This window comes from Trachurus trachurus (genome assembly GCF_905171665.1).
Source record: "Trachurus trachurus genome assembly, chromosome: 13".
NCBI lineage: Eukaryota > Metazoa > Chordata > Actinopteri > Carangiformes > Carangidae > Trachurus > Trachurus trachurus.
The window spans coordinates 21,780,490-21,796,401 of NC_139892.1; the positions used below are offsets into that span (position 1 = coordinate 21,780,490).

Genomic DNA, 15,912 nt, shown 5'->3' on the forward strand with positions numbered 1-15,912 from the left:
CCGATTCACGGTGTTTTTGTTTTGTATGTGACTCTTTTTCCTTCTCCTCGGCAGAAGTGTCGACAACCTCCTCATGTACACCACTCAAGTCTCTCCTGTTTTTGTTTATCCTGTGACAGGTATGGAGATGGTTTATTACGTTTTTTATATGTCCACTGGTTAATATGTGGGGATGCTATTTACATGTGAAATGAATGAATGAGGGTCCTCTGAGAATAATTTAAGTTATTTCAGTTAATTTATTTTTATTTAAGTTAATTTAATATAACGTTTTGGGAATGATATTTTACATTTTTACATATTATTTTCTGGTTGCTTTGATAAAACCACTATTATTTTATGAGTAAAGGAGAGTCTGACTGGAACATGTCTGCAGAAGTGTCGACAACCTCCTCATGTACACCACTCAAGTCTCTCCTGTTTTTGTTTATCCTGTGACAGACCGAGTAAAGAATTGTCAGAGCCCACCAGCCCGTTTCCTGGTTTATTGTCGCACAACACATCGCAGAGTACCGGCAGAGAGAGGGTTCTACATGGGTTACACAAGGATGATATGACTTCAAGGAATACTAAACTGTGGCCCAGCAGTTTCTACTGTCCTGATAGTTGATACTGGCTCTGGTGTGTGAACTATGCTCTCTGTATTTGCACAAGAGTCAGTTCATTCATGTGATGTGACCCTCTCAGAGCCCAAGCTTAAATATGCCTTACTGTTCAAAATTTGTAACAGAACACAACCAGATAACTCACAATCTGGGACATTCATCAGAAAAACACAGTCAATATCTGAAGAACAACAAATCTCCGGGATCAGATGGTTCATCATCTGAGTTCTATTAACTATTCCCCCAGCAGATGGCACCGTTTCTCTACCAAATATAGGTCACAAGAACTTTTCAAAAGTTATCTGATGTTGGGGAATATCTCCAAGCTTAATTACCTTAATCCACAATGGCCTAAATCCTCTCTGCATTGACAAGAGGCACCAAATTTGCCTTTTGAATAATGATAACATTTTCACCCTAATCCTTGTATGAGGAATTTAACAAGTGGACTCTATAACTGATGTACCACAATAGACCTTAACAACAGAATGAAACTGGTTGTAGACTTACTTCACTATATTTTAGTTAACTTTTCTTAAATTTTGACATGGCTTTTGATACTGTTGAGCAAAATTTAAGGAAGATCACTTCCAGAGGGTTCTTTTGCAATAGAATTAAAACTCTTCACTGTAATGTTTATTGTTTAGTAAAGCTTAGATATGAATCATCTCCCAGATGGCCAGTATGACCAGTATCCCTGTATCTATTTTTCCTTGCTGTCCAACTTTTAAGTGAACATAACTTCTAGTAATCTACAGGTTGTCAGCATAGGTGATAGAAGTATCTTGATAAATCAACTGGCAGATAACGACAGCTAGTACCTCTAGCTATAAATATTATAGAAAACTTTTCCAAAGAATGCAGAATGTAAATACATTATTCAGCTGTCCTATCTGTCTGTCCTCACTCCAGCTGCTGGTTCCTCAGATGATAACTGTAAACTTTGAAATGTTAGTTGTAGATGGTTGAATATTATTTTTTATGATATTCATAATATCAGTTATTACAGTCAAACCCATAATCATTATGAGGTGAAAAACACTATTGTTCCCTAGCCTTTAGTCCAGTTAGTAGTTCATGAACACCCAGGTAGCTACATGTGAGGGCCCACAGTCTTTATGTCCCTGAATGTTCACTGGTGTGTGGGGAGAGCGTTTCAGTCTGCAGACATCCACCACCATTTCTTTGTTTTTCTGAGTGGTTCTGCTGGCAGCCGTCCAGAAAGCAATCACATGACATAACATCAGGCATAAACATCCGTCATACAGTCATGCAATGGGTACCAGAGGCGTCTTGATGCACTCAATCGGGTGAGAAATAGCAAGTGATGAAAAAGGTCCATCAGAAGTCACCAAAGTAAAAGGAAACAGAAATCTCAAAGCAATGACACATGAAGCCAGCACACTCTTTTTTTATTGCAGGTTCGTCAAAAGACATGCAAAGATGCTTTTTTTTTCTTGGTTTGTCCTGTTGAACAATGACGCAAAATGGCGGCCTGTTGATGTTTTCATTTGATCGTATGTAGCCTATCTCCTGAACATTTGTTTTTCCATTTCATGTGATTAATTTGATTTAGATTGAAACAATTGCTAAGTTAAGTTTTTAGTGTAGAGTATAACGGAGTAGAAGCTGTATGAGTGAATAAGCTTCATTGTTGGTTTGTGTCATTATTTTAATGCTAAGTCACTCATTAGAGTTATTGCACTATGTTGATGTTGTAAAAAGGTTAAAGGTGATATTTTTGTAACATTAAAAGACGAAAGTACGTTGATACAAGGTCTCCATTACTGTTTATATGTTATATAAGTGTTCAAATGTGAAGTGAAACAGTTGAAGCTTAAAGAAAATAACATCACTTGTAAAATATTCTGAGGCTGGATAAAGCAGCAGTAAAATAATATTGAGTTTAGGCTACACATTAACACAGCAGTGTTTTGTAATTTAAGCATTATTGGTAATATGTACATTTATAATTTGTTTTATTGTAAATTAGTGGATTATGGAACATTTTATGTGAACGATTATGAACCAAGAAACTGATGATTTGAAGGAGAAAGAAAGATGAATTCTGTTTAAGACAGAGTACAGCCTGCTTGGATGAACACAACTAATGACCCTGTCTCTACTTTTCCTAAACAGGACACATCTGCTGTGCACAGGAAGCCTAACTCATCCTGAGGCCTGTAACATTTTCATCGATGGACCCACGGTGACGGTCAGTGGAGACTCTGATGTGTGGTTACATCATTGTTACAGCATCTTTTGACAGTAATGAGTCCCAGTGGAGCTTCATCAACAGCAGCTATTTGTAACAACACAAGGCCAGACCCCCGAGGCTGCAGCCTGTGTGGACACTTGGACACTCTGGAGGCAGCAAGCAGCTTCACCAACAGGCAAATTAGCAGCAGCAGCAGCAGCAGAAGGGGAGAACGCTTGGCTGTCACCATGATTACGACTGAAAGCAGAGCAGCTTCAGGCCGTTATGAACACATGAAGTTAGACATGACCTTGTGTCACTCACAGAAAGTTCAGGAGTTTATCTGACCATTGTAATGACCCACTGTCCCACTCCCACCTTTGGGCCAGGCGTACATACTGTATGTTTTAGCAGTCATTTCATTTGGGGTCATCCCTATGTTCCCCAGGTCCTATGTTCCCCACTTTGTATGTGGCCGGGGAACATAGAACCCTTTTAGAAAAAGGGTCTATGTTACCCGCTTTTCCCCAAAAGGACCCGGTGAACATGCAGATTTTTTACCTATTTTTGAGTCAGAAGCGGATTTGTCCCATTGGTTGGGTTTAGGCAATGAAGAAAGGAGTTGGTTAAGTTTAGTAAAAAGACCTGGTAGAGGCTAGACAGGCCAGATATATAGAGAGAGTCCAGGTAAGTAGATAGAGTCCATCGACCGGCAGCAGCAGGTTCCCCGGTCGCAATACATAGGCTACTGACGCTGACCTGTGCACATCATACACCAACCTCAGTTATTATACCTGACCAGCGAGATCCCGAGCATGAGACTAGAGGGCAATCGTTAAGAGCAATGGACTTGAAAGAGCTCAGCTATGGAGAGTAGAGTGAGCCAGCCCTGGATGGTCACACAAACCATAAACCAACGACTGATGGTCAAATCTGAGACGTTGAATCGATTCCTGTCCACTGGACTCTTCCACTTTTCTTGGGACACATTAACATGACCATAAACTTGGTCATGTTGGGGTTCAGATAAATTCTGGGTTAGGCTAGGCCATACGTTTATTCTGTTTTTGGTTGCTAATGTCTTGTGTTACAGTTATTTGAACAATTAATTGATTGTTTAACAATAGGACATAGCCTAGATAAAGAGAATACCTTAAATACAACAGACTACAGTGGCCAAGGTCACAATCACTGTTGAGTTCATGTTTGAGCCTGAGTGAGTTGTCTGGTAGGATTTCTGTCAAATGACATTTCCCAAAATGGCAGCTGGAGTATTTTACATGTTGTAGGCCTAGGCTATAGATAATCTTTTATTACGGACTCAGGTCCATTATGGGGAGACAATACAAAAACACATACAATACAAGATAAAAAACACCATCATAAATTTAAAAAACATACAGACACCTGTTCCAGTGTCTCCAGAGACCTGACAAGTATTTTGTATCACTGTGTGTAACTGGTGCAACTATGATGCTATTGCTTGACTGATTAAAGCAGAAGTAAGTGAAATATTTGTGTTAATATAAGTCTTAAATAGTTATATCTTCCGACAGCAATCACTTACATAGAGTGTTTGGTCTGAAACACGGGTCTGTCAGTCACTCTGCTCTGCTCTGAGCCGAGGAGAAAACATTTCTCGTATCCTACAGTTTTTATCCAATGAGGAGAGAGAACGGCATGCAGGGCTGTGTGTGCAGCCAAGGAACGCCGTGAATGTGGCGACGTAGGGACGAGGACTGTTATGGTGCGTTCAAGGAAACTCGTATTTTTCCGACCGTGAAGTGGTACCAGTTCGATCTGGTACGAGTTCACCGGTCGGAAGTTACGAGTGGCCGTTATAGTGACTTTCACCGGTAAAACAGGTCGGAAAAACACGAGTGGGTTGCCTGAAACGCTACAAAGTCGTAAGTTGTGACTTGAAGCTGTAATTTACGATTTCAAAAGCCTGCCTGGAACGCAGCATTAGCGAAAACGACCGGACCACTCACTTCTGCTTTAAAGGGACAACGAGGAGTTTTGGAAAAGCGAAGCGTTTTCACACTACATTTATGAGCCTCCGCGCGCACCGTAAAATTCTTTTGACCGGCGCAAGACAGACTCATATTTTCATTCATCAATAATTAAAGTCAGAGGTTCAAAGAGGTTCACATACCATCGTAGTTCCGACCATAAACGGCGATTCAGCTGCGTTATTCTCATGACTCGTTGCGAAACCGAAAGTAAAAAACGCTGGTCGGCTCGACCAGCATCTCCGCCACCACTAATAATAACAAAATAACGATAGAGACAGAACGATATATTTATCGAAAATGGGCCCATTAACAAGTGTGGGTAGCGGAGATTCATCCACATTAACGTGAGACTTTTTTATAACCGAATAGAAACTCCTCGTTGTCCCTTTAAGTCGATACCTGAACCTGTACATGTAATTTCTTAAAAGAGCATGAAAGGTGGATACATTACAAGATACAAACATATGACTCGCGCTTGTCCATCTTGGGCGCCTAAGTAATATTCGAAATGCATCATTGTAAGCTACCAACAGTTTTCTCATTTTTGCAGCACTGTACTTGCACCACAAGTGTGCTGTGTACAGTGTAGTACAATATGATCTGAACAAGGCTATCTTTACATCCTCTGTACACTTATTGAATTTCCTTTTAAGCATATTAGCCTGTGCATAGAGTTTACAACACTGACGTTGAACGTCATCATCATCACATAGATCTTCTCTGATTATATGGCCCAGATATTTAACTTTTTTCACAACACCAAGTGCTTGACCAGCTAAGAAAAGGGAGGGGAATTGTGTATTCCTATCCTCCTTTGTTTTTACAATCATAATCACACTTTTTGCTGAATTAAACACAATATCAAACTGCATACTATAACAAGAACAGATTCTCAGCAGTTGCTGTAGCCCAACACTAGAGGGCGATATAATGACCACGTCATCAGCATAAACCAAGTGATTAATGAGTCTGTCTCCCACTATACATCCAGTCCTGCACTGGTTCAACTGTCTAGACAGATCATCCAAATACAGATTGAAGAGGACAGGTGATAGGATTCCTCCTTGTCTCACACCATTAGCTACAAGGAAGGGTGCAGATAAACTTGTACCCCATCTAACGTGCATATTTTCATGTACATACCAATAGTGCAATATTCTAATCATGTACGGTGGAACACCGCGCTCCTGCAATTTGACAAACAGCTTTCCATGATTGACTTTGTCAAAGGCTTTGGATGCATCCAGAAAACATAAAAAACATTGTACTATTTTTTGTTCTACTAACCATCTCTTTCAATGCATAAATGCACAAATCTGTGCTGTGTTTACTTTTGAAACCAAACTGGTTATCTGTGGTGATTACATATTGTTGGAGTCTATCCAGGAGAACTTGTTCCAGTACTTTGGAAAGTACACTAGCCAGCGCGATGGGTCTATAGTTTTCTATGCTAGATATCTTTCCAGTTTTGTCTTTGATAACAGGAACTAAGACTACAGCCATCATGGAATCTGGTAGTACACCATGCATTAGCAGTCCAGTGAAACATAGAGCAATTAACACTGATACTCTGCTGCTAGCGTATTTTAAAAGTTCTGCTGCTTTATTCAATGACAATTTCTCTATTGCATAACACACATCATCTGGTCTGATAGTCACACCATCATGATGGGGAACATCTCCAACAGTAAAAGTATCGCTCTTAACACAGTTAAAAATGTCACAATAATGCTTCCTCCACAGTTCAGCGATATTCTCAGATCCAGTGATACCAGAGATACTAGATGGTAAAGGCATCTTGCTGTTATTAATCGCTTTAACTTCTTTCCAGAATTCATATGTCTTATTTTGTTGAAGCTTTTTGGCCATTGAATTAGCCCTCATTGCTTCCTCATTTCTTTTTATAAATCGCACAGCATATTTGAATCTGGCATTTGCTAATTTATTTCTTTCACACTCTGGACCGTGCCTTACTTTTCCTGATGTTACCCAGTTACTGAAAGCTTCTTTGGCTTCTGCATGTAATTCACGTACATATTCATTCCACCCAGGCCTTATACTATGTTTAACCTTTTTTTGGCGGAAACATTTACTGTCATTGACAAGACAATTCACAATTGTGTCCTACATAGTACACAGCTCCTTATTGTGCTTTTGACTCTTACAGTTAATATTACCACATAGTATAGCCTCAACAGGTAGATCAATATTACTAAGGCTAGTCAGTCAGTGACCTATAATGTCTGAGGTCAGCATCTGTGAGGCTCATCCAGTCTAATCTCTCACTCCGCTCAGAGTTATTAATACTGTTAAATTTCCAACATTTAACATCATGGAGACGGGAATGTGGTCTGTTGTCGCTAGCCCATACAATATTTCAACATTCTCCAGACTGTCATGAGCATCGGCTGTACACACAATGTGATCGAGCCAGGATGTACTATGCCATGCTTCACTGACGTATGTGTAGCTTTCTACAGGCAAGAGTATTTTGCTGGAGAGAACCAGTTTATTATCTTGACAGAACTGTATTAATCGCTGACCAAAAATAGACTTGTCATCAGCAACATCAGCATTCATGTCCCCCATCACGTATTTGTATATGCACTTTCCTCAATAAATGAGCCTATGAATGCTAATCTATCTAAGTATTCCTCCTCATTTTTGTGACAGTCATATGGAGTGTATACATTTAAAATAACAAAAACATTCATGTTATGTACAACTTTAATTGCTACACACCAGTCCACCTCAAGGCTGATCACACTGATCAGTGGGTCATAGTTTTTGCGCCACAAGATGGCCACCCCTCCGGGCTTCCCCGCACTATTCCCGTACTTAGGTCCGTTGTGGACTCTCCTGCCCCGTGGAAGTCATTATGAACAGAGTTCAGTTTATCCAAGTCTTGTTTGGCTAAAAAAGTCTCTTGTAAACAGAGAATGTCAGTGCTCTCCAGGAGCTGGTCAATAACAACACGACGCGCTCTGTCCCCAGCACTCTGTCCCAGGTGCAAGCCTCGTGAATTATATGACACAACTCTGATAGCCATGGCTGAGGCTTCTACACGGCATCTGATGACCCGGCCTCCGGTACAGGCACACTACCTGCCGGTGCTGACCCCACAGTAGCCACATTTGGTCTGCGCGCCTCATAGAAGCGCCGCACAAACACACCTTCTGGCCAAAGATTAGGATCGTACATTTCAGCGACCTCAGTGCACTCAGCTGTTACTTTAAATGAGCTGAATCGGGTCTGCACAGTATCTAACTTTTGACAGGTTACCTCACGGCCAAGTTTGTCTTTCATGTAGCTGACCAGAGTCTCAGGGTCTAAAGTGGGGGAAAATTTTATCGCAAAGACACTCACCAATCTGGTCTTTATTACCTGAATGTTCCCACCAGCACTGGTTCCAACAATGGGGGGCTTTCTCTGGGGCTTGGGCTTTGTCGTGGTGTCTCCAGTAACATGTTTCAGTCGGTGGCCCACCTTGACCACGCGGGACCAGTTTGGGGTGTTTGTCGCGTCACTCCATGCTGCATGCGGGGCTCCGGTTGCTGCGTTGTTTGGTCCATCCCGGCTTGAGGCCGAGCTCTCCACCCTCCGGCTCGAGTCTTCCTCGCTGGTCTGGACCTCCACGCTGCCCCGGGGTTCCTCAGTGCTTCGGGAAGTCGATGATCTCCCTCCGCTTACACCAAACTGTTCAATGGCACCCAGCCTTTGGGTTATATCCGCGGTCACAGCACGCAGGTCGCTACAGGTGCTTGTCTGCATAGACGTGGACGTCTGCTCCTAGCCGCTCGATCTTCCCCAAAAGGCAGGAGACATCGAGGCTATTAAAAGTCACTGGTGGTAGTTCATCAAGAAAGTGTGAAACAAAATGAGGAGCGTCCTCGCCGACCTCGTTGAGTAGTTTAATACAAGTCTTGACGTTTTTTACATCTTTTTGCGCCCCCGTGTGCGCTACAAGCTTGCGAGTGGAGCTTGGGCAGAGTTCAAAGAGCACTTTGGTGGAATTCACAATCCACTCCGATCCAAAGTGGTCTACTGTCATGGCCACGGTGTCATCTTGGCTCAAAGTTTTCATTTTGACAGCTAGGAAGTTTAGAAGTTCATCTTCCACAATAATCTTCCCTGTGTCCGTTCGGTATATTTCAGGTTTTATTCGAGTTTTACTCACACCAGCAGCACCTCTATTCTCCCCGTCCGCCATCTTGGACTAATAGTGAGTTAATATCATGGAAAGAATCTACTGTGTGTTGCACCTATGTCAGTCCATTAGCCTGCATGTTGAGCTACTTAAATCAGTTTGATGCTGCAGTATTGTTTTCAGCACACACATCAATAGCTACGTGTGACCTCAGTCCAGTTAAACAACCATCATACCCCCTTTATTAACCCTGTGTATTTATTCAACAAACTCAGTTACAACATTATAAGTGAATCCATTTAAGACAAAACATGGCAGTCTTGAAGGAACGCATGCTCATAGGCTACTCAAAAAAAAGGTATAGGCTACTTGATCATTTGAAGTTTATTATTTTCCTATTATTGTTGTAGATGCATAAATATTCTTTCATTTAGGCCTCAGTGAGATTGGCGATTTTTTTTGTAAATTTAGTAATGGCTCCCCCCGACCCATCTTTTGCATATTTCAGTTTGTTTTATGCTATACTGCTGTATTTGCGATAATGCTCCTTTAACAAATAGGCCTATTACTATACAGTAATATTTTTGAAATATGGTCGGTTAAATTAGCAGTTGTGAAAGAAGTTATCATTAATGTGGAGAAATGTAGAGCTACATTTCTCCACATAGCTCTACGTGTGATATTTTATTTGGGATACTGAAATTTCCTATGCTCTTAATGGTTTTTGAACGTTTCATGTCGTTCCTCTGTCAATTTTTTTTGTCGGGAGAAAACGAGGAATAGAAAAACGACAACGTAAAGAGCTAGTTGTAAGCCTTTAAAAGTTATTATTTCTACTGAAACTAAAAGCCGGAGGGTTTTTATCTGTGTGGTATCGGGTACAAAATGTGATGAGTAGTGTTTGGAGCTGTTTCAGCCGGAAATTATACTAAAGGTTGGCGACGTCATTTTCTGTTGTGTATCAGTGCTAGTAACCTCGTCGCCGCTAGCCGGGAGAAGAAGGAGACCGTGTGTGTGTGGGAGAATATTTTGCGCCGGGATTTCTGACTGAGTATGGACATTATGTGAACTGGTGACAATATGAACGTTTATGGGATAGTAGAGTTTATTAGTTTTGTGAATTTCTGCATAGTGTAGGCCTGCCTGTCAGCCTACTGCCACGCATGCTGCTGCTGCTGCTGCTGGGTGCTCAGGACTTAGTGCTGCTGCAGCCAGAAACCTGCTGTAGCACACGGACGTGTCTCCAGGACTGGTTTCTCCATCCCATCTCACACGAGGAACCTGCTGCTAACCGTTTCTGAATTACCAAGGATCCGTGAGTACTGAGAAAACACATTTCAGAGCATAACTAAGTTTTACAAAACCCCGCGGGTATTATTTTATTTTTTTGACCAGGAAAATTAAAGGGTGAATGTCAAATGTTTTTGTGTGTGTGTCAATAAACATTTCATGTGTTGCAATGTGTATTGGGAGTTGAAATGTTTATTTATATCTGACAAGGGTAAGGCTCACAGTCCTGCACGGGTCCAATTTTGGAAACCCGTGCCTGCCCCGCCCGTAGGTTTTTAAGCCCGTGTCCAGACCCGTCACCCATGATTATTTCTGAATTCAACCCGGATCTGACCCACCCGTCAATATTAAGACCCGTTGCCCATGAGATTGACGTCATCACCGGCGATAACGGGGGTATAGCCGTACTCTTTAGCAAAAAGAAAGAGAAAAAAAAGCCGTAGGGCCTACTCTTTCGCGTCTATTTTCCGGAACGGAATATGAGAGCGACGTAATTCTTTTTTTTAATGAAAGCGGGACACTTCAGCCTTTACATTGATCCTATCAGTGTGTTTTGTAGCTTACCCGGAAGCCGAGCATTCAAGCCATGACAGGCTAAAATCCAATGGGAAAGCTGTGAGCGGTCACATGAGCAGCCAAGATTGATTTACATCAAGTTGGTTGCTCTGTTGTTGCCGTGTATGATACTATCAGGAAATCTCCTGAATCAATAAAAAAAATGATTTGCTACGCTGGTTCGTGCAGCTGCGCGTGAGTTTTTCTCTGTAGGCCTACACACATACACCCGCGTACCCACCCGCGTTCATTTGAGTTCCACCCGTGAATTTACACAAGACAGCTTATCCACCCGTGGGGATCCGACCCAATGCAGGACTCTAGCTCACGTAAACAATATTGCTATAAAATCAGCTAACCAGGCCTCTCTGCACCCTAGGCAGAGTCATATTCTCCAGGTAAAATAGACACATCCAAATCTCATATTTTTGTAGATTCCCTCGAATTCGCCTCCCATGCTTAAAGGGACAACGAGGAGTTTTGGAAAAGCGAAGCGTTTTCACACTACATTTATGAGCCTCCGCGCGCACCGTAAAATTCTTTTGACCGGCGCAAGACAGACTCATGTTTTCATTCATCAAGAATTAAAGTCAGAGGTTCAAAGAGGTTCAGTTACTGTCGTAGTTCCGACCATAAACGGCGATTCAGCTGCGTTATTCTCATGACTCGTTGCGAAACCGAAAGTAAAAAACGCTGGCTCCGCGTCTCTCCCTCCCCCCTTGCCCACCGACAATAATACGCCCGGGTCATGTTCGTCTGTGGAGGGATGACATGGACCACGGTCCGACTGGAGCTCCAGGCCGGGTCCAGCTCTGCTCCAGCAGCGGCAGGGGCGGCTGGGATCACCGCCCCCGGAGCCGCAGCTGGGGCGAGCTGGGGGGGGGGGGTCGAGCTGTGGGATTTAATCGGGCTGATGATGCTGGAAGTGATTTTGCCTCTGATTTTCACCAGATTTAACATTTTATCAAAATTTGCCCAGCTGATCCATTTACATTACTACTGAAAAATTATCATCATCTGCAAGCAGCAGCTGTAAAACGAGAACCAGTCCCAGAAGCTCCAGGCCCGGAGAACCAGAGAGGGGGCCCTGCCAGAGCGCTCCCCAAGAATGGTGCATCGCCGCCCGGGTAAAATACGTGAGGGAGAGGGCTGGATGATTTGACGCTTTTTTCAGAGCGCGCACCTCTGTGCCAGGCTCGTGCTCTGCAGCGATTTGTTTATTCATCTTAACAGAGCGCGAGCGGGATTTAACACACACATTCACACAGGCGACACACACATACGGGCTACACATGATACACATACCCACACACACACACACATCTGAGGGGCCGAGGCGCCTGCCGAGCGGCACGGAGAAAAGCGCATCTGGTGGCGTGCCCCTCAGGGAGCACCCAGGGTGCTCAACCTGGTCAGTGGGATAGATAGATAGATAGTTAGATTTGACCGTTAATTCATATTTATGATTCATGCATGCTGGTATGCTTAAAGTCAGTGTTATTCTGATGGTCCTAATGTCTTTTTTTTTCTAATTAAGACATCCATTTTGGTGGTTTATTACATAATGCACCAAATTATTACATTTTTTTCATAAAAAAGTGTAACACCCGCAATATGTAATAAGTGATGTAAAATGTAACAACTTATTACAAAATGCGGCAAAGTTTATTACATATTGCGTTCAAGATTTTTATTACAAAATGCGGCAGATTATTACAAAATGCGGCGTTATTACATAATGACGTGAAGATTTATTACATTATTACATAATGCGTCATTATTACATAATGCGGCGTTACACACCCTAAAAGAAAAGCAAGACTTATTTCTAAAATAAAATCCAAGTAAAAGCTTCAGCTTCTTTACAGTATACTGAATATGTGCCTTAAAGGACAAGTGATCATCAATCAAAAACCCCAGATATTTAAAAGTAGATACAAGTTCAATTTCTTGACCATTACTGGTGACAATGACAGACTGACTTGATCTTGCTGATTTAGAATTAGTGAAAAGCATAAGTTTTGTTTTATCTGCATTTAGAACAAGTTGCAAATGACAGAGTTGTTCTTGCACTCTATTGAATGCATTCTGCATATATGCAAACACTTCTGCAGGTGTGGGTGCAAAGCAATATATGATGGTGTCATCAGCATAGAAATGAAAGGATGCATTTGGAATATTAATTTCAATATTATTTATATACAAAGTAAATAGCTGATAACAGCTACTGGCTCGTTTATCTTATCTTATATCTTATCTTGGATAAACGTAGTAAAAACTAGGACAGAAAACATGCTATAGAAATGATTTCACTGATTGAAGTCAGTTGATGAACTGCAAATCAGAGTGTATCATCATGTTTCTTCTGTTAAAGTTAACGTTGATTGTTTGTGCTAGAGGAGAGAAGGAAAAGAGGAGAGAGGGAGTTGATGTGTGAGTCAGTCTGACTGATAATTTCATTTATGGACTATGATCAACATTGAACAGTTTGTGGATCATTGTTGTAGATTTTTTTTTCCCAGTCAGTGTTTCCAGTGATCTGATTGGTCAGTTGTTTGGCTGTTAACAAGTCAAAGACGGTCAAAGCAGAGTACATTTGGACAGGTTTTGGTCTGGTCCAGGAATTCAGGATCAGTTACCATGATGGTTTTCCTTGCAAACCCCTGTTACGGCACTGAAAACACCAAGTTAAAGCTGAAGTTACCTATATAACTTTAGCCTTAGCCTCTCGATGACTATAATACTCTGAGATATGATACAAATCTACTGGCCTACCATCAAATGTGTACAGAAGTCATATTTTCATTCATTCATCACATTTTGTTTATTGTTTTTACAAGAAGAAGCCATAAAATACATCAAATCTGACACTATGACCTTCATCAATATTTGTAGCTACAGTTTACACTTTTACTGCATAAAGAAAAGAGCCATGTTGTGAGATTAGTTTGGCTGCTCATACATAGATGCATGCAACATCTGTTCTGAACCAAGAAATAATTCTGAGTAAGATCATTCATTACCACATGTTCTGGAGGACTGTGGAGGACTTGAGTGTATTTTCTAGAGAATGCTTCAAGGCTGATTACTTTCATTATTACACAAAATGAATACCATGACAAAAAAGGGGAAAAAAAGTGTTGCTTACACAATTGGACATAGTCAAAAAGAATGACTGAAAAGGTATAGGCTTAAATAATATTTAGTTTTAATATCTGAACATGCTAAATAGTGCAGACTGACTATATAGAAGGCTTTTTTTAAACATAGAATTAGCCTTGTTCATGTTTAATTTTAGACAGTTAATGACACAGTAAAGGCACACATTACATGTTCTTTATCAAAGTTAACACTACTATTAACAGGGACGTCCCTTGTATGTTTTTTCTTGTTCTAATTAAACCAGTTCATTAGATGATAGATGACATACACTGAGCAGGCTACATTCTTTTACCAAAAGTAAGATTTCTGCATATGACACGGATTTTGGACAGATTCAGTCCATACATTACAGGGTTGAAGAGCGGCTGGCATGTGAGCCAGTATAATGATAAGAAGATACGTAACGTAATGGGCAAATTACTCATATTAAACCTGCCCTGCACTATTTCAAAGAAAGCCCCAAAGGAAAAGTTCAATAGAGAAGCAAGGTGAGGTGTGCAGGTACTGACAGCTTTCTGTCTGGTCTCTTTAGAGCCAGAAAAACACACTTTGAGAATCCTCATGTAAGTGTAAATAATTAGAATTATAAGCAAAACTATGATAGTAAATATATAACCAAGCCCAAAGATGTTACTGACAGTTGCGTCAAAGCAGGCCAGTTTAACAATAGAGTAGTTGTCACAGTACACTTTGTGAATAGTATTCCCACAGAGCTGCAAAGGAGCACTCAGAGATATCATGACAACAGTGGCAACCACACTGTATAACCACACAAACGCAGTAAGGATTACAACCTTGATGGATGTCATTTGTGTGTTGTATTGCAGAGGATAACAGATAGCCAGATACCTGTCATAAGACATCACAGCTATGGTGAAGAATTCTACACTTCCATAGAAATGGACACAATAGATCTGCAGGAAACAAAAGAATGTAGACACAGTATGAATGTCAGAGAGGATCTGAACCAGCAGGGATGGAAACAATGATGTACTACCATAGAGTTCATTTGCAAACAGGCTGCATAGAAACAGGTACATGGGCTCATGTAAACTCCTGTTCATGCAGATAATCACAATGAGAGAGAGATTGAAACAGACAATGATCATATATATAAACAAAACAGCCACAAAAGACAAATACTTGAAAAGCCCAGTGTCAAAGTAGGCAACTAGTGCAAAATATGAAACATGAGTAGAGTTAATCATGACCATTGACTTTGCTCTTTGAGTAATGATAACATTATTCAGCACACGTGAAGCTAAAACATTAGTCACGAAAACAGCAGCCACGACAGCAACAGTAAACAGATTCATTGATCATCCATCTGCAGTCACACTGTGAATCCCTCCTACAGTAACCCAGACAGAACACTGCCTCTGCTTCTTTTAACTGTTCAGGTGAGGTGACAACAGACAGGCAGACGTCACTCCTCATTGTCACACCAATGGTTGCTGATCCAATTGCAGCTAAAATGGCAAACTCTCTTTCTGCATCATACAAAATGGATAAATGAAGGTACTTAATTAATTAATTAATTAATTATTCATAATCAGAAGGTACTGAAAAATGGACACAGTCATGACTCTGTTCATTTACGTGATGTTAAGTAACTGGGTTACGATTAGATTTTTTTTTTTTTTTTTTTTTTTTACAAATAATCATATCAAATCATATTTGAATCATCTGTGTCTGACCATTTGTGTAGGTTTTGGAGACAGGTCATTCACTATATCACTTTATGATACCTTGGCCTCACAATGCACGGAGTTTTGCTCTGATACAAACACACAACAAAAAAACAAGAGACAGTTTCAGCACTAAAACTCACTAAATCACACTTTTTTTAAAAAAATGTACAGTTACAGTAATCACAGTGCATGTAAGTGAGATGATCGTTGTTTTGGGTCTTTGTGAAGGACCAAACGCGCTCCCCAAGTA

General features: G+C 41.0%; 1 protein-coding gene across 1 annotated transcript; it reads right to left on the reverse strand.

Annotated features, from left to right (window-relative positions):
* Positions 1-14,249: 14,249 nt before the first annotated feature.
* On the reverse strand, positions 14,250-15,185 carry LOC310996058 (olfactory receptor 5P62-like; the record flags this gene model as incomplete). The annotated part of the gene is made up of 1 exon (XM_083985335.1): positions 14,250-15,185. One exon carries the CDS (start codon positions 15,183-15,185, stop codon positions 14,250-14,252), a length of 936 nt encoding a protein of 311 aa, XP_083841461.1.
* Between the last annotated feature and the right edge of the window lie 727 nt (positions 15,186-15,912).